The 18,483-nt window shown below is 42.6% G+C and overlaps 1 protein-coding gene across 17 annotated transcripts in view; it reads right to left on the bottom strand.

Moving 5' to 3' along the window:
• Positions 1 to 18,483, bottom strand: part of LOC126915047 (uncharacterized) — a 191,738-nt gene that overhangs the window by 67,469 nt on the left and 105,786 nt on the right. For 16 of the 17 annotated variants that reach the window (XR_007710003.1, XM_050719348.1, XM_050719355.1 and 13 more), the window contains 4 exons: positions 11,381 to 11,429; positions 7,127 to 7,379; positions 3,138 to 3,348; positions 227 to 1,329 (listed from right to left, as the gene is read on the bottom strand). Coding sequence is in view for 16 of the 17 variants with exons in the window: in XM_050719355.1 (XP_050575312.1) it covers positions 227 to 1,329; positions 3,138 to 3,348; positions 7,127 to 7,379; positions 11,381 to 11,429 (1,616 nt within the window). In the remaining variant the exon portion in view is untranslated. Of the gene's footprint in view, positions 1 to 226; positions 1,330 to 3,137; positions 3,349 to 7,126; positions 7,380 to 7,458; positions 8,299 to 11,380; positions 11,430 to 18,483 lie in introns of those variants that run through there. The other variant, XM_050719354.1, reaches the window with a different exon arrangement.

Below are 18,483 nucleotides of genomic sequence, written 5' to 3'. Positions count from 1 at the left end.
TTCGAGAGTTTAGAAAGTTCTCTGCCAACAAAAATGTGCTAATGTCCCAGCATTTAGCGATGTTACGTAAAAGGACAAAAATGTGCATCTACCACTCTAATTGTCTCTAATTGGATAGGATCGATTCGTACAATTTATATTATTAATTCCACTTACATTTGTCAAACCAGGTCGACTTTAGTCTCGTCTATCGAATACCATATTTCAAACGAAGATATATACTTACTGTTGGAGGGCGTGCCAGGAGAATGAATCTGCTGCTGATACTGCTGATGTTGTTGCGCGTACAGCGGAATCGGAATAGGTGCTGGCGAGGATCCTTTGGTATAGCCAACAGGTCCAGCTGGCCTCTGATATAGTTGAGGAGCCCCATAAACTTCCTCGTAGTCGCCGTTCCCTCTGGCGGATCTCGGTTTAGCCGCGCTACGACCGTACGTGTCGGGCGTGCGCCTTTCCGTTTGCACCTGACCGTACCCGTAATTCAAGCCCGATTTATCCGTTCTGAGGCTCTGCTGCGACGGTTGATTCATCCTCGTCCCGTAGATCACGCTACCTCTGTCGTAGTCCGACATCGGGCTTTTGCTGGCCACCGTAACGTCCGGCGATACCGGTGATTTCCGGTAGTCCGGATCCGGCGACGGAGTCGAATACTCCGTCGATCCGTCGGTCAGTCTCCTAGGTTTGGGCGGGGCGTTCGCGTAAATCGGTTGACCGAATTTTCGGGCCATGGGCTGCACGGTTTGTACGTTGCTGGCTGTCAAGTGCGACTGGGATTGCGGCTGCTGGACGACGTGCTTGTTATGATGGAGCTGATGAGTTTGATTGGTACTCTGATGAGACAAATGCTGATGAAGCAACGCTTGATGTTGGTGGGAGTGAACCTGCTGCAGTTGCTGAGAAGAGGGTATCAGCTGACCGTACTGTTGCTGTTGCTGATGTTGGTGCTGCGACGTGCTAGGTTGACCGTACGGAGTTTGCTGTTGAATCCAGCCGTTTACCATTGGCTGAACTTCGTTCGCGTTGTTGTTACCGGTGTTGGTGATGATGTTATTGTTGTTATTGCCGTTGTTGTTTCCGTTGTTGGTGTTGCTGTTGCTGTTGCTGCCACTGAGATTGGGGAAGGAGGCGGTGTTTACGCTGTTCGGGCTGGAGTTGTTGTTGGAAGCGTGGCTCGGATCGTCCCGCGATTGGAAACCGTGGAATCCAGAGTCGCTATCGTCAGCGCTCTGATTCAGAATCGAGGAAATCGATGAGACGCTCGGCCGTGCGCTCCGCTCCCCGTCCGGCTGGCCAGCTATCTCGATTACCACCGCTGCTTCGCCGGTTCCACTGAAGCATATTTCATTTGTTCGATTATCGTTCAGAATATCGCGCAGTTGTGCTTGAATCGTTTGCCTCGAGACGACATAGTTCCTTCTAAATTCAACGGGACCATTGCATCCACGAATCGACGAACAATAAGCAATTTCAATAATTTCATAAAACTAATCGCAAAAGAGAATTCAATTCGTTCGAGGAACGGCGAATCAAAGCGTTCCAACTCAACCGTACAGTACATGAAAACGTTTGAGCAACGAAGCGCGCGTAATCTCGTGACAAGCGAGCGACGCGAAGTGATGCGCGGATAAACGTTTAATTCGAAAGACCAGCATGCAAACAAAGATCGGTGGATCCTAATTCCGAGCAGTTTCGTCACGTTTGTCGAGTCGTTGAGTCTGAAAACGCGGAAATCCAGCGTCATCGTCAGAAATCTGCATCGGGATTCGCAGTTCGTCAGAAAATTCCTAGTATCCAGCTGGCAAACGAAACACGACCGTCCTGTAGTTTTTTTAGCCGAGCAACGACAAATTCTCGGCTGTTTATACGCGGCCAACTTTGAAAAAACAAACGAACGGCCGAGTTACGCCGCGATCGAAACGAGAAGTTGCGTCCGAGTGTTCGCGATACTTTCGAATAGTTCTATGAACACGGCTAGTTCGTTGGAATCTTTGGTTCGGTAGAAACAAAGCGAATTTCCCTTTGACAATTTGTTCGATTACTTATCTTCGTTCGCGTTCTTTAATTGCACAACGATTAGCTCGATTACGAGTTACATTCTTACAGTGGAAGAAATTTTTCTTCAGAATTGCATTCCGGATGCAAAAAGTTATGCTATTCGAGAGAATTTGTTTCGTTATTTTGTTCGGGGACGCGTGTTTGCTGAGCAAATAACGGAATAAACGCCGAGATGTTTCATAATCGCGGTGGTGAATGATCGCGTTGTTTAAACTATCGAGTATTTGTTTTGAGATGGACGGGCTAGGCTTTCCGTAAGTGCCTGCGTAAATTAGTTACACAACTCAAGATATTACGTAACACGATCGTTGACATCGATTAGCGAACAAGTTGCAAGGTGTGTTGAAAACAACGAGCAGGTTTTGCCGGAAACCAAATATGCCATTATCAGGTTCGAGAATCTTTTTGTTCTCCGACGATAAATACGAAAATCACGAGGAAAACATCGGGAATAAAAGTAGCGAACGAGAAATAGAAGAAGCGCGATCGTTCGCCGCGGTAGATACAACTTGGAAGAAGCGGAATACGCGGAATGAGAAATAAACGAGACCGTAAGGAAACGATGGAGATGCGAAATAAATGATTTTACGTGAAATAACGAGTCTAACGATGCTGCTTCCTGCTGTAAAAGGCAACTCCTTTCTCGATTAATCAAATTCCGGTCGAATTCGATGGTATTATTCGCGACTAGCATCGGCATCGGCCATCGAAAAAAACCATCGAGCCAATGCAACGTATCAAACCTATCGGCCGAGCATGCGACGCGAAATAACGCGCCAGCTCGAAAATTTGCAATCGTTTGAAATTGTTTGGAATACCGAAGTGGTAGTTCATATTGGCCGGTAAAAGGTTACGCGCGATGAAAGTTATTGCATGGCAGAAGCGACAGTTGGTTCGATTCTACTTTTATTACTCTTTTTACGAGTTCGTTCCGTGAAATTTCCGACGAGAAAATTAACGACCGTAGATTTTCAATATTTCTTTATGCTTTTGCATTTTGTATCCTTTATTTTCTTCTCTTTCCTTCGATACGAAGCGAATAAAGTTAGATCGCTGTAAATTAGGAAAAAGTAGATACTCACGGACTTGGGTCCTGAAGAAGAGTCGCCAAGGTTAACGCGTTCACCCACTGATTCATGCTTTCGCGACTGTCCGCTGCAAAGTGATAGGTCCTCATATTCGCGTGTTCGGCTTTGAACGCAAACTTTCTATTAACTTTGTCCTCGGGCTTGCACACGGTAACTCTGTACGACGGCAACAATATCGAGCCCAACAATTTTTCCTCTTCCGGACCTGAAATTTGTTCGTTATCAACGTCTAATTTGTCGTCGTTGGTAAAGAATAGATCATTTTTCAATACGAAACAAGTTTTGATTCGAGAGAAGATAGTACGCTTCGATTTCATGATATTTTGCATTCAAATGGAACCCAAACTACAGAATAAGGAATAAAAATCGATTCGGTCTTCCAGCTTCTCTGAATTTCAACAAAATTTCGAAAACCATATATTCAATAGGCAAAACCGTGAATTCTCGAATACCAGTAATTTCCAGCATTTCTCGATGTAAGAGGAATAATATTTTTATAGAAGAAGAATAAACGGAAAGCCTAAAGCTTCGTAAAACACGATCGCTCTGTTCTCGATTCCTTCTGTAATCGTTTTGCAATAGTGTCTGTCACGCTTATTTAATAATTCCTAGCGGAATGAAACAAAAAATGAATCTTTATCGTCGAATGGACTCACAAAACCTTCCAAAAGTTTAGCCAAGTACTCTGTAACGTTAGGATTAAACGATTCGAAGAAGTTCATGCCGTCTGGCTCGATTCGGTTCGCGCGAAACCAGTGGAGGGGCTAGGCGGGAAAAGAAATTTACGTCGAAAGCTAGGAAAAAGTCGAGGCAAAAGGGTCGACGATGTTCTCGTTTATTAACGAGAAATATTCATCCGAGTTCCTCGTAGCCGCGTTCCGTGAAAGGAGATTCGAGGGCGAAAGGGTGGCACGAGTGCCGCGAACGACCCTCCTAGAAACGAATCGCGAGACGACTTTCGCGTTTGCGTCGAGATGGACGCGAGAGGTTCGCGTGCCGTTCGACTTCGAGAAAAGATTACGAATGCGAGTACAGCATATGCAAAGCTATGATATTTCATTATTATTTAAATCTGTATTTAACTACATACTTGTTTTAAAATTGGTAGCAAGTTTCAAACTTTGTACGCAAGTAAGTTTTTGTCTAAAATTGTCAATGGCTGGCAAAATCGATCGTTAAAAAGCCAGAAACGTTAAAAGTATTATGATTTCCATCGAACGATGAAAAAGCTCTTAATCTGACATTGATCAGAAAAATCGTGGCAAGCGCTCGGTAATGTCCGATGACATGGACAAATGCGACAGGAAATCATTTTACAGGCTGACAAATCGAAAGGTTCGATTCGAATGCATCGGAAAGCCCTAACGCGCCATTGACACGCGTTAGCCCAGCCGGGGGTTGCGCTCACCCTCCCTGCCTGTGTCGACATAAATCACACGCCGAACCGCGGACAGAGGAAAAGGAACGAGATAAAAAGTGTTATAAATTTCGGCGCGAATATCATACCGGACGTCTGGAAAAGGAAGAAAGGGCCATCGTCCGAGCCAGGAATTTTCGAGAATGCACGCGAATCGTTAACCGGAATCGTCGAGCGTCGAGCAATTTATTTTCCAAGGAAAATTGTAGCTGTCGCGTCGTTAAATCGACAGGCGAGGTTCGTCCGAGCGTGCACAACTCGGTATGGAACTTATTTTCAAACTTTTAGGCTTGTTTCGATTCGAGAGAATCGTCCGTCTTCCGTTTAGAAAGAAGAGATCTTTTAACAAATAAATACATAAATTAGCCGGGAGGAAAGCGACACGGTAAGAAGCATAATAAAGCTCGTTATATCTGATACGTTGTCAACGAAGGTGACAGGCTATGAAGGTAATAACAGAGAACGAGACTAATAGTTTCCATTTCAAGAACCACTGATAACCGTGTGTAAGAATTTAAATCCGCAGTAAACGAGTTCACGTCTATCTAGGTGAAGCAAAACGCAATGGTAAATTAATTTATACCGGTGGAATAATGACCCAGACGCGCATTGTTTCCATTGTGCGTCCATCATAGAATATCGCCTTAATTAAGAACGGTGTGCAGAGCAACGTGAATGCCAGGCTGATTTCATTCGACGAAAGAAAGGAATCGCGCGACGAAAAATTACGATCATTTACGGCTGAAACACAAACCAGAGTGCAACGCGAATTTGAATTACAAAACAATATCAACAGAACGGCGGTAAAGAGAAACTAGCGCTAAATATCGAACCTAATTTCAATCTATATTCCCGTGTACAATGAAATTTTCGTATTTATTTGACCCGATACCAGAGATTTGTCCTCAAATTTTTGATCCTGCTCTGGAATAGCTGGAATTTCCAGTCAAATTGCATTCATTTAAAACATCGATAAGTATCGTATTATGGAAGAGTGTAGGTTCGTAAAGTGGGCTAATAACGACATTCTACGGTTACATTGCATATTTGAAAATCTATATAACAAAAACTTTCAAAAATATTTTTTATTCAAAAGAGAAAAAACATTTTATCGAGCAAAAACCTTTTTACCACTTTTTATTGTATTTTATGTATGTATCTCTACTATCCAGGAAGATCTGAAAAAAATACAACGCAAAGCTTTAATGAAGTTTCAAGTATTCCCGGAGATGCGATACATTAATGATCGCAGATACGAACGAAGTTTTTGAATGTGAGAGGAAGATCAAAGGAAACGTATAAAAATTCTTTGTCGCGATGTTTTCTAGGTCATACTTTAAAGAAAAATTGCGTTGTTTTTTAAAAAGATAAAAGTAATATTTTAATTATCGTTAATCGCTGACAAGAATCTAGATACGACATAGTTCGACGATACGCAGATACGTCAAATAATTTTCAAAATTCTACTACAGATGTTGTTCGCGTTCTGTAAGGCACAGTCCTCCAAAAATATTCTCGCATCGATCTGCCGATCTTTCGAAAATTATATTTCGCAAGGATAGGAAATATTTTACAACGTCGAGGGGTAGAAACTGCGCGATCTCGCGGAAACAGTTAGGGGAAGTATGTAAGTAAGTACGAAACTGGCAAACTCGTGCAATTAGCGTTCCGGAGGAAACAATCTGAAGGGAAAGAGGTAAGATTGAAAAGAGGAAATAGCAATCGAATGAACGGAAATTGGCGGGGCGAACGCTGTGCGAGTGAAAACAACGCTGAAAAACAACGAGAAAGCTGAAAAGTTGAAGCTGTGCCAACTCTCCCCTGCGCGTGACACATAAAGGGAAAGGAAAATTGTTAATTTCATATGGATCCCCTCGGCGAAACGTTAATTGCGCGTATATCCGCGGTGATGTTGGAAACGAAGAAAAGAAAGAACGGGATAAAGTTCAACAAGAGGAAGAAGATATTACGTCCGGACGCGAATCTACTTGCATTATGCGTTTATCCGGTGCTGTCCGACCAGTGACTAGCTCGTGCTACTTCTCGCGTCACATATTATAAATGGGAGATAGCAGAATTGCTATGTTCCTACTTTGGAACCAAAGTTCGTAGAAAAGAGACTAAAAATTGGGAGAAGAATAGTTTAATTTTTTAGGGGAAGAACGTGATGCTTAAAAATTTAGTCGAAACTCCATGGACAGAAACAAACGAAAGATAGTTCGGGAGATTTGCAACGGAAAGTAACTGAACGCGAAGAACGTAGACACTGTGCTTCCGAAAAAAGAGATTTTTCCTCGTTCATATTTACTATTACGACTAAATAAAACTTGGAAAAGAGAGAAAGGAGAAACAAAAGGGAAAAAGCAGCGGGTATTCTCAATGAAACCACTAGAATTACGAGTCGCGTGTAACGCGTTGGGAATTGTGTCTTGGTTCGTTCCAAAGACAAAACGAGAGGAAAAAGAAAGAGAAAGAAAAAGGCTAAAGGGTAAAAGATGGAAAAGGTTTTTCGGTGGAAAGAACGCGACACGTAATTCCAGAGGGAGGAAAACGTGGGAGGTCTGACCTTTGTAATAAAAGAGGCAGTACTCGGAGAGGACGAACCACCGTTTCTTCCAAAGCATCAGCCCCTCGGAGCCCTGTTTGTGTAGCCATCCTTGAAGGGCGACGGGAGCGGAGAGTGGCCTCTTCGCGGCGGGCGATCGTAAACCTTGGGAGCCGCTTCGTCTGCGAACACCCGACACGGATGCGGCTACCCCCGAGCCATCGTTCTTGCTACGTACCTGGACAGGTACGGGGAGCGGCGCCGCCTGGACAACCTGCAATCATTTTAGTTTCGTTTATGCTACTCGTCCCTCCGTCGAGTCCACGCTGCTTCTATAGTCTGTTCGTACGTACGCGTTACTTTTTCCACCAAATCTATGGTTTTCGGTCGATTCGACGCGTATTGGCTAAGTTGAAAGCAAGTTGTTGAAAGTAAGAGTTTGCCATGCAAATAGCGGTACGTGATACGAGCTTAAGAGTAATCCTCCTACGCGGTACGATGATAATACCAGTGCCAAGCGTCTTATTCTACAGCGAGTAGAAAATCGCCACGGTGTTTTGGATCAACAAAATTGAAACTTTCGGACAGTCAAATTTTTGTAGATTAGAAATCGCGCGCGCATTACACGACGATAAAGCATGTAGCAGCTGACACGGCAATTTAACCCGCGTCGCGGCAAGCCCACCGCGGATAATAGAAATATTTATCATGCTAATGCCGTGTGATAAATTTCGATCTAATTTACATAATTACCAGCTACCGGAAATTTGGATAATTGCAGGCGATTATCATTTTCGTTTTCGTTCATTTCGCGCGTCACAAAATATCTAGACAAGATCGCAATTGGTCGACTAAGTAGAACCGTTTTCTAAACTGGAACCGCGTCATTGTCGATTAAACTTTACACACCACAGGTCATCGGGAAACTGACAGCGGTTAGCGACCAATCTTCGTTTTCGATGTTTACGTAACTTGTACCCAAATCTCTGCTTTCGTTCGATTCTGCCCGAGATAGCGGTTAATCTCTAAATTCAACTTTTCTGTCATATTTCGAAACCTCCTTTATTCGAAATTTCTCCTCGGAAATCGATTTTCGTGTCTGATCTTCCTAACCGAAAGGAGGTTTTTATTATCGTTTCGACGTACGATCACTACTTTAGCTCCTGTACTTTAACAACTTTGATTTCTCACGAGACATTCTGAAACAAACAGTTTGCGTAATACACAGAGAAATGAAAACTCGACTAGACGGCAGGAATGTTTCGATGAAACGTTCCCGTCATGGATTGATCGATGAAATTTGTTAAAACCGGTGGATGGAGAAGCGGAGAACTATCAAAACGGTCAGTTTTGAGAGAGTAACTTCGTTTATACCGGTCAGTCGACAAGGTAGCACGTCGTGCAGCGCCATGTTGCTTCCTAAGCGACAGATTTCTCGATAGCCGATCGGCAGCCGCTTTTCCGCTTCCTGTCCGATCGAGTTAGCGCGAAAATTCCGTCCATCCTATGGAAAATTTATCAACTAGCCGCAAAATCTCACGTTCGTCGGAAATAAAGCGAAATCGTAATATTATTTAAACTACGTTCGACGACGCAAGAAACGGGAAGCAGAGAGTAAATTTTGTAACAGACATTCATCAACCTATCGAATAAATATTTTAAACGTACGTAGAATGTCGAATAGTCTGTTCAGGACCGAATACAAGGAGAAGCAACCAAGATACGAAGAAATAATACTCAATAATTGATAGTACTTAATAATTATATTTAATTAGTACTCAAATAGAATCGTGCCAAATTTTTTGCCAAATATTACGGGCGGTAAGCGAACGTGCAAAATTCAGCAAACGAGCAGCGGGTTTCGATCTTTTGATTTTCATGGGAAAACCGAACTGGCTATCGAGCTTAGGGTTAAGGCGAAACTCGACGCGTACCTAATCGTCTCTTCTCCTCGCTCTTTTTCGCTCTTCATTATTTTCCATGTTTCCAGGCCGTGGACCAGCTTTCCGAGAAACAGTTGTTTCTCCCGGAACATTCTCTTCGAGCTTTTTCCGTCTACCTAGTTGCCGAACCTTACGGAAGCTTTTTCATCGTTTTGCTCGATTAAAGGAACGACAACGTATCTCCTCGACCAACTTGCCAACAAAGCTGGTTTCGTTGGAAAAAGTTTACTGATCGAGCTGCCGGAAGTCGATTTAATTGCTGAACGTTTGGCGCTATAGCTGACAACTACTGCCGACGCGTATTACTGCCAATTTTATTCGAAAAAAAACCTGGTTCTCGTAAGTTCTCCCGATGCTAATAATAACGCAAAGAAACGTCGAGTCCTGCCATTTCTACCGCATGTATAGCGTATAAGCTGGATTGGCTTCCATAATTCGGTGATAACGAGACAGTGACAGTCATCGAATCGTCTTGTATATGACCTATGGCTGTTATACGCCGCCTAAACGAGAATGAATATTCATCGTGAGATTAGAATGGTTCACGCACGAAGGTACTACTCTCATAGTTCGTATCGATATACATACGCTTAATTGCAGAAACTCGCGTTTCATCATAGTCGGTAGCCAGAATCAATTATTATTGGAATGTTCTTTTTAAATTCTTCTTTCAAATTCTAGTTTTTTTGTAAGAAGCGAATTCTAAGAAAATAACAAACCGCGATAAAACATTAAAATAGTCTTTCTCGCTAGTTGCAGAATATTTGCTTTGTCGTTTCTTTTCTTTCAAACGCATCTACGTGCTCGAATAGCATAATAGTTCCAAAACTTTTGTCTAGCGGTACATCACATCCCAGATTTGAAAATTCAGAGCTTCTGCAAGCAAAGCAAACAGTTGTCTTCGCGCTTCGTGGTTTCCCGGGATGCGCCTCAAACGCGGGAAAAACAAGAGTGATTCTTCTTTTCCAAGAAAGAGAGAGAGATCGTCGCGTCGGAAACTTCAGGATCGCGCGACTCCGAGCGATTCGTAGGCCGAACAAACCGACCGAGAAACTTTCTTCCGCGGAAGCAGCGTCGACGACAAGCCTGAAATTCGACCGAGTTGAATCGCAGGGTTAAAGAGATGGCAATTCAAAAAATTACTCGGCTAAATTTCTACCTGGCTGCCGAATCGACGAATCGTCCGTCTACGCGGTTCGAAGCGAGAAGCGAGTTTGAAACTTCATCGACCGCTGGTGGATCGAGGCGGAGAAGTTCTTTTCGCGAAAAAAGGAAGAAAGTAGTTCGATGTGACTTTCTTTTGCTGCGGTTGCCTAGCGTTAAATGAGGAGAGAACGACGCTTGGAGCGGTTTATGGCGGGTCAAAATTGCTACTGCGTTTTGCGTTCGTCCGTCGCTGCTTTTCTACGACTCAAGGTGGCAATATCCTGTGGAGAAACGTAACGAGCTGTCACGCGCCATTTTAGCGAAGCTTCCAGAATAAATGGAGGAAAGAAGATAGATATATTTGGTTCACCGTTCGCCACTTTCGTGCAAGCCAATAAACCACAGTACATGAAAAAATAATTAATGAAATGACGATGAATTTACGGTGATAGAAGGATCTTGCCGTGTTCAGTGGCTGGGTTGGTGCTATCTCCCGTACATTCGATCTCGTTTTAGTCATTAACGATCCTAAATTATTAGTCGACGAGTTCGCGATATCACGACTCCTCCAAGACCAAGGTCTTTGAACCTACGATTTCTTATCCGAAGATTAATCTGATCGCTGCATTAGAACTCGCGGAACTGTGCGGACACGAATAATTGAGCTGATTAAATCGCAGCGACTAGCAGTTTATCAAAGAGCACCGCGAGACGGTAATTAGAGGAGCAAACGATGTAACTGGAAACGTTTAAAGTTGCCGGTTAATTCAGTGAGATTTCTGCATTAGACTCGGCCGCTTATCGCGTCGATTTAATCGCGTTAACTTCAAACGACATCGTTAACTCTGCCACGGAGTTCCGTATCGTGTCGTACAGCATGGAGAAGGAAGAAACCTTTACAACTGCCATAAACCCCTATGACACGTATCGATTTCTCCAACTTCAACGAAAGTATGCAACTTCCTCAGAGACGCCTTCAACTTGCACCATCTTCTACCGGTTGTCCTGATCTTGCCCGACAGTTTGTTCGAAACGGCAGTTAATAGGACTTTTAACGCTTTTCTCCTAACTCGTGTACGCACCGTTTACTGTTACGAATGAGAATCAAAGAATAGATCGATCGAAGAAAAAGGCAGGTGAAATTAAGTTTCAAGGCCATAATTTTAAGAAGCTGTATCGTTCGAACCTTTTTGCTGTCCATTCCGGACGTCGAGCTGGTCACCGGCTGGTCGAGCCTGAAACAATAAAAAATATCGGTCATATAAAAACGTTCATTAACATCTCAAGGGTGAATTACCGTTTTAAACAGAATCAGCGACCTTTCATATCGGATAATTCGCTGTTAAAACCTAAAATACCGGAGAATTTCAACTGCCATTCGCAGGACTACGCGCGTTCAAAACGAGAAGTATACGGAGACACGTTGCTCGTGGTCGCGGACAATTTTTCTCGACAATTTGCTCGACTGAAAGTTTTCAGATACGAGAGCTTTTCGGTAATGGGTGTTCAAGTTTCGCGAGTTCTTTCGCGCAAGTCGAGTATGTACGCGGACCGACTGGTAAATCCTTTCACCGGTATCCGCTCCCTTTATCGACTCCTTTTCGCCGGTGCTTTTTTCCTGTTTCTCTTTCGAGTCTCGACGCATGTTAACAACTTCGGCCCCTTGCTGCTAGTGCATACGGAATCGACTGCGAGTCTTTGAACAGCACTTTGCGCGACCCGGCTCGTCAATTAGGGGGAAAAGGGATCCCGTTCCCGTACCATTCAGTTTCGTACCGCGTTTACACGGGTTTCTTTTTCCTTTGCTAATTCGTAATGGTGACTCTGCTCCGTTTTCCTCGACGAAACTCCGGCTCGTCCTCGAATACACGAGAATCGGGCAGAAACGCCGCTATCGTTTCTTCGTATCCTTTAGGCCAGCGATCGAAATAGAATCGCGTTTGCTTCGAAAGGTAATAAAAATGTGTCTGGAAAAAGAATCGAGATATTCGGCAAGATGGAACAAGATCTCCTATCGCTACTCGAGATTTTTCGAGACAATCCAATCACCATACAAACGGCAACACCGAAATATCGGTGTGTTATAAACGTATAAATAATTAACGCGATTCCATCTCGTTACGGCATTAAATTGTTACGCGCATTTTAAATTTTCGGAGAATCTGCTATCAGTTTCACGAAAACGACAAGGAATCCGCGAGTGAACGAAAACGCAAAGTCGAAAATCCGCCTCTAAATCGTAACGTAAAATGCAAACTCGTTCCATCAAATTGAAAGAATCACAAATGGACAGTCATAAATGTAACACGTAACGATTACACGAATTGGGAAATTGCCTGGCTGTTACTTTCGTAAAGGCGTGGAAGGTAAGAACTCGGCACTGTGTATCGTAGCTGATGCAGAGTAATCAATCACTTTTCAAAGGCTTCGTTCTTCGTTAAATCGATTCCGTTGCTTTTCTATTTTACATAGGAACGAAGCAAAGAACGAGAAAATTGCTAACGCCAAGTTGTTTTGCATCCTAATAACCGGCGCTAGAAGTACCTCTTTTTTTTAGAAACGGTTTTTCCGCTCCATAGATAGAAAAGTAATATTGTAAAGTGATTACTTCCCAATTACCATATTCGTGATATACCTATATTTGCCCTATCTCCAGCGGATTTGCAAAATCGAACTTTGCTATATTGATATTCCCAAGTGCGCCACACAGGGAATGAAATAGCTTTTCATTCGATGCGTTTCGAATGATTCGAAAGTAACGTGCAAGAACACTGGTAATCCTATTTCGCGAAAAGCTTGTTCGTTTAATGGACAGCCGGTAATTTTCCATCATTGTTTACGCAATTTTCTATCTAACGAAACAGAAGGGGGGAAGAAAATATCGAAATACGATAAGTAATGTGGAACGAACGCAAAGAAAAGCGATAAAGCACTCTCGCGGAAGACAGGTTTTCTCGAAGAAAAGCGAAGCTACGGTCGCGTTGTACCGAAATGAATTATTAAACCCACGAGCGTGAAAAAGAACTCGTGCGAGATACAATTAAATTATACAAATATTTATTGTTTGTGTGTATATATATGTCGGGTCGGCGTTAAGATTTGAGTTAGGGTTGAGGGCGTGAAACGAATCCCTATTGGCGCTAGACGTGATCATTATGCAATAAAGGAGATATTTACTAGTGCAAATATGACTATGATGGAATTGGACAAGTAATCGGATAATTAGGTACTCGAGAAGCTAATGACAATGATCCTAGGCTCACTAACGAATCCGCGGTCAAGGGGATGACGGACTCTACTTTTCCTCAGCGTCTAAGTTGTACTCAATGTTAATGCACGAGGCAATCACTACGTATCTGAGAGTTACATGAATCGTCTTTGAGATCGTACAGGAGAGTGGTTCTCCATCACGGTAACGCTGTCGAGGAAAACTATGATGGGTGTGCCCAAGGGCACGAAATCATCGGATTCGTGGAGAAAAGCCTTCATTCGGAAAGTGAGGGAAATTGGCGTTACTGTTAATTGGTCAATTTCCATGTTGGTGGTTAGGGAAGGGTGCTAGCCGCCCTTAAGAGAAAGTTCGAGAAGAGGAAGCGTCGTTGGTGAGAAAAATAGATTTCTCCTATTTTCTCGTAGTTGGGACGAGGACTGTTTGTCGGTTTGTAGGACTTTAGTTAAACAGACCTTAAGATTTATAGCAGGTCCTCGGGCTAGCTGAACATGTACTGTGGAGACGCGTCGACATCTGGTAATCATCTTACTCAAAGAATAGAGTCTGCGTGTGGCGAGCCACGGGACAGAAATCGTTGAAATGCTTACCGTCGTGCCCCGTCCTAAGTATTTCTTTTAAGGAGAGCTATAGAGTTACTTCATGCCTTTGTTAGACAAAACGTTCATCCCTTGACCGCGACTACGTTCGGCGACTGGTTGTCGCCTCGAGCCCGAGCTCACTATCATAAATCTCAAATAAGTACAGTCGAATCGAATGACAACAGTTTCTTAATTCGGCTATGGTGAAATCTAAATTACAATACTAGGGGTCTTCCCAAAGTTCCGAAGGGAAAGTTCCAGTATTCTTTCATCTCCGACATATATATAAAAGCAATCGTCAAAAATACATACAGGTCGATAACTCTCTTGGGTTTCTCGTACTTTTGTATTAATTTATATATATAAGTACAAGAAACCGAAGAGACCTTCATGTATTTTTGACGAAACAATCGTAGCGCGACTGGATCTTCGATTCCTTTTTAATGTTCGGTTCGCGGGAAGTAGAACAACGCCGAGAATAGAAAGGAAGAGGAAGGGTCGTATAACACGTCGAAGTTCGACAATGGTGAGCGATTAAAAACATGCTCCGTGTTGTAAAAAAAAAACGTGTCGTTGCATCGTACGAGAGACGTCGCTCTAAATGGTTATCAAAATCCACAGACGTCGCGGCTGAGAAATTCTTGTTCGCTTTTTCCACGCTACCGCGAAATTTCTCGGTGATGAATATTTAATCTCAAATTTTTAAGTTGTCCAAGTTGAAAGAAAAAGGAATAATCTTATATTTCTGGTATAAAAGTTCGAGAAACGGTTGCAAGTAATGAAAATATAAAGGTTGCAACGGTATAGGTTTGAAGGAACGTCGTTAAAATATGGTCACACGAGGAAAATAATATGCCAGCGTCGTACGGATGCTAAAAGGAAATGCAGCAAGGAGTTTCGCCGGATGAGAGCATCTTCCTCCATCGGAAGTTTACCATGGATGAGAGGGAAATCACAAGGACTTGAATTTCCGGGCGCCTGTAATGCGTGGAAGAAACGTCACGAACACCCTCGTTTCTTCGAAATTCTACCTACGCCACGTAATCTGGCTTAATCTGGCATTGTTCTGTAAGAAAAGTCGCACGGACGTGTCGTTTCGAAATAACTTCCGCGCAAAAACTCTCGGCGTTGGCAATTTGCAGTACACTATTCGTTTTCGTTTTTATTAAACCGTAATTGCAACGATGTTCCTTTATTACGGTTTCTTTCGCGTTCGCTAGAAACAACGTAGAACAGGATTTCTAAAAATTGGTCAACTTATCGGCTTTGTACGTAACGTTTTAATTAATACGTATGTAAAAAGTATACCATACATACGCTACGCGCTACGTTTTAGAAAAATATATCGGTCTTTATCGCAGTCGCGCTTTCTTACAAATCGGCCAAAAGAGCTTTTTCGTTTATTTTTGGCCGTCGATCACGTGTTTTCGAATAAAAAAAAATCGATTTTTCCTGGAGCGCAACGGTTCGGTTTTACCGAAAAATTCGAGCAACGACATTTTGCAAATAACGCGTTAAATAGAAAAATATTTTTCATTTTCTACGTCATACGCATATCGAGAATGTCAAAGTTCTTTATCGTCCGACCTTCGGCGAAACATCGTGCTCGCGAGGTAACGAATTTAAAAAGCAGATTATCGCGTATCTCAGCTCCTGGTCCGGTCAGTGGATGCAGCCGTCGTGACCTGATTTCCAGATACAATAGCAGCGACGGTTTCGCGCTGATGTCATTGAAAATTTATCGAGTGTCTCTACAAAAAGCTCGGTTCAGAAGAGAAACATCTGAAAAGAAAGAGCTTGTTCGCGATGCTCGCGCGCAAATTGCCGAATACCTCGGCCTTTTTTTATTTACGTACGCTGACGCGACGCGACGTGCAACGATCTTCGTCTCTCTCGTCTCTTAACCTCTTCTTTGAGAATGGGTGCAACGAGCGGACGTTCGATAACACTACAGGCAAGCTACTTGCACTCCAGCTTCTTGCAAGACTTCGAACAAGACAACGTAGAAGATGAAGGAACGCCACGCGAATTCTTTCGATTAGCAAAGGGAGTAGCAAGGTATAATTTAGAATATTTTCGATTTGAATTTGCTCGAGCCACGAAAATTAACGCATAATCGAAGTTTCATTAAGAAATCGCTCTAGATATATACTTTTTCACGCGAGTCGTTCCCCCACGAGGCAGTTGGATCAAAAGAATCGTCTCTCGTTGCCGTTGTTGTGACAAACCTCCGCCGATCATGAAATTTCCTTTGGATGCTGTATCCAAGAATCGTTCGGGTTGCCTCGATAAAGAAAGCGAAAAAGATTTGCGAAAGCAGCAAGTTTTCTACGATGAGAACGTTTGCACGACCCAAAATTTCTACGGATTAGATCGAAATAAATGGAAATCGAGTCTAATACGAATTTTGTTCAGCTTGGACAAATTTTCACAAATAAAAACAATTTTCCGTGCGCTCCTACATTAAGAAACTCATACGGTATGCATTGTAGCATAGGTATCGGCAGCGATCGTGAACTTTCGCGTGACTATACGTGCCAGCGCTACCTGTATATACATGTAAAATTCGCGGGATCGCGACAGCAGCTCGTTCGTTACTCTGATTTCGTATCGGATGGATGGAGAATTTAACTAAGGTGAGCGAGGGTCATCAGCTTGCAGCCTTGGTTGCCGATAAGCCTCGTCCACTTTATTCACGCCGCGCCAGTTTACGTAACATAAAACCATGGAGACTAATAAGTAATTTCTAGCGAATAAATATCGAGTGTTCTTGTAATTCGCGTGAAAATTCATGGATTTTTAGGTGTACGATTCGGTTATGAAATAACTGGGAGAGAGACGATCCATTCCGATCGGTTTTGCGATTATTTCACGCGTTCGACTCACAATTAAGGGTAATATACGATACACCGGTGGTTAAATCGGGGTCCGGTGTATCGCGGTCGAGGAAATCTCGTGCAATTTATCGTATCGGGCGCTCGGTCTCGTACAGAACAGGACCCTGGCAATATTTCGGTGCATCGTGCATCGTTCGGCACGCGGAACGTGGAACGGCTTGCGAAATAAGGGAATTTGGCCAACGAAAGTTAATCAAGGTATTAATAAGGGGCATTATACCGAGATATTTCCGTGTTGTACCGTAAGCGATACAGGATTTGCGTGTTTCTAGACAAACTGTTTTACCGTACGAAAATTTGCGATAATCGCTCAGAAATCAGTTTTTAAAACAAGGAAATATCTAATAAAAGAGGTTGGATTAGTTGTGATTTTTTGTAACATACGTCAAATTAAACAAATAACAAATTAAACAAATTAAACAAATTAAATAAATAATTAAACAATTTAAACAGATAACAATTTTTGATCGCAGACAGGTCGCTTTCCCTTAAAGAGACCCTTTAGCCAGGCTTTTAATTCTCTTGAAATCGATGCTCGCACGGGCTCTATTCATATCTTGTATTTCAGATTTTTAATCAAATTTCAGTGCAAATTGGCTTTCATCTGTGTAATTGGAGGGTCCAACCAAATAGTACACGTATAACGAACCAGCATCGAATAAACTGGATTATCGTAGATATATCATCGCGATACAATGCGTAGCGTTATAATAAATTATCGCTTTGATATATTAAAAAGGAAACGAGAGCAAATTTCACGCAACGGAAAGGAAATACGTAATCATCGTCAATATCTTCGATGAGAGATTTTCGGAGCTCATAATACGAATATTACTAGAAGGGCCGGTCGAGCGTATATTGCATGATAAAATTACTATGAAAACAATACCGTTCCTATCCTGATATTCGCCTTTAAATTGCGATAAGAATTACGTTACATCGACCGCGAAACATCGTTACTTACATCGTGCATAGGTACATTTAAGCGTATCTTTGCAGCGGCCTTTACCATAAAAGTTATATGCGACGATGGTTCGTGCCAATAAATTGCCGACGCGACTGATGGCTGAATTTCCGATAATGTTCAGGATAATATTCTCGTATCTGTCGCGAGAACCGTCTTCGAGCGAATTACGCGAGCCTTCTGCATCTCGCCAAACTAACATCCTCTATTATCGGCGAGCTGACACGTTACTTTTAAATAAAAATCAAATCACAATATTTTTTTACTTCGTAATGTTCCTTTCATTTTCCTTTGCCCTGAAAATTCTGGAAATTTCATTTCTTCCTTAATTAAAGAGAATAACGATAAAAGGTTGCATTTGGGCAGATGTTACGAGAAATGTTTTGGTATTAAGAAGGAAAGAAGTAATTAATTCATTATTCTAAAGTAAAATTTCATTACCTGGGGAACACGTGCGAAATTATTCGATAAACAAAATATGTCTCTGTCCGTAATTTTACCGGGGAAAATGAAGTATCGCTCGGAGACCGTTGACTCGAGAGAAATCGATTCACCGTGTTCCTCTTTGCGCTTTGTTCGCTTTGTTCGCGATCGCTGTGGTCGCTCGGTCGATAAAAC

The sequence above is a fragment of the Bombus affinis genome, chromosome 4, assembly GCF_024516045.1.
Source record: "Bombus affinis isolate iyBomAffi1 chromosome 4, iyBomAffi1.2, whole genome shotgun sequence".
NCBI lineage: Eukaryota > Metazoa > Arthropoda > Insecta > Hymenoptera > Apidae > Bombus > Bombus affinis.
The sequence above is the reverse complement of the archived record's forward strand: the minus strand, read 5'-3'. Positions and strand labels throughout refer to the sequence as shown.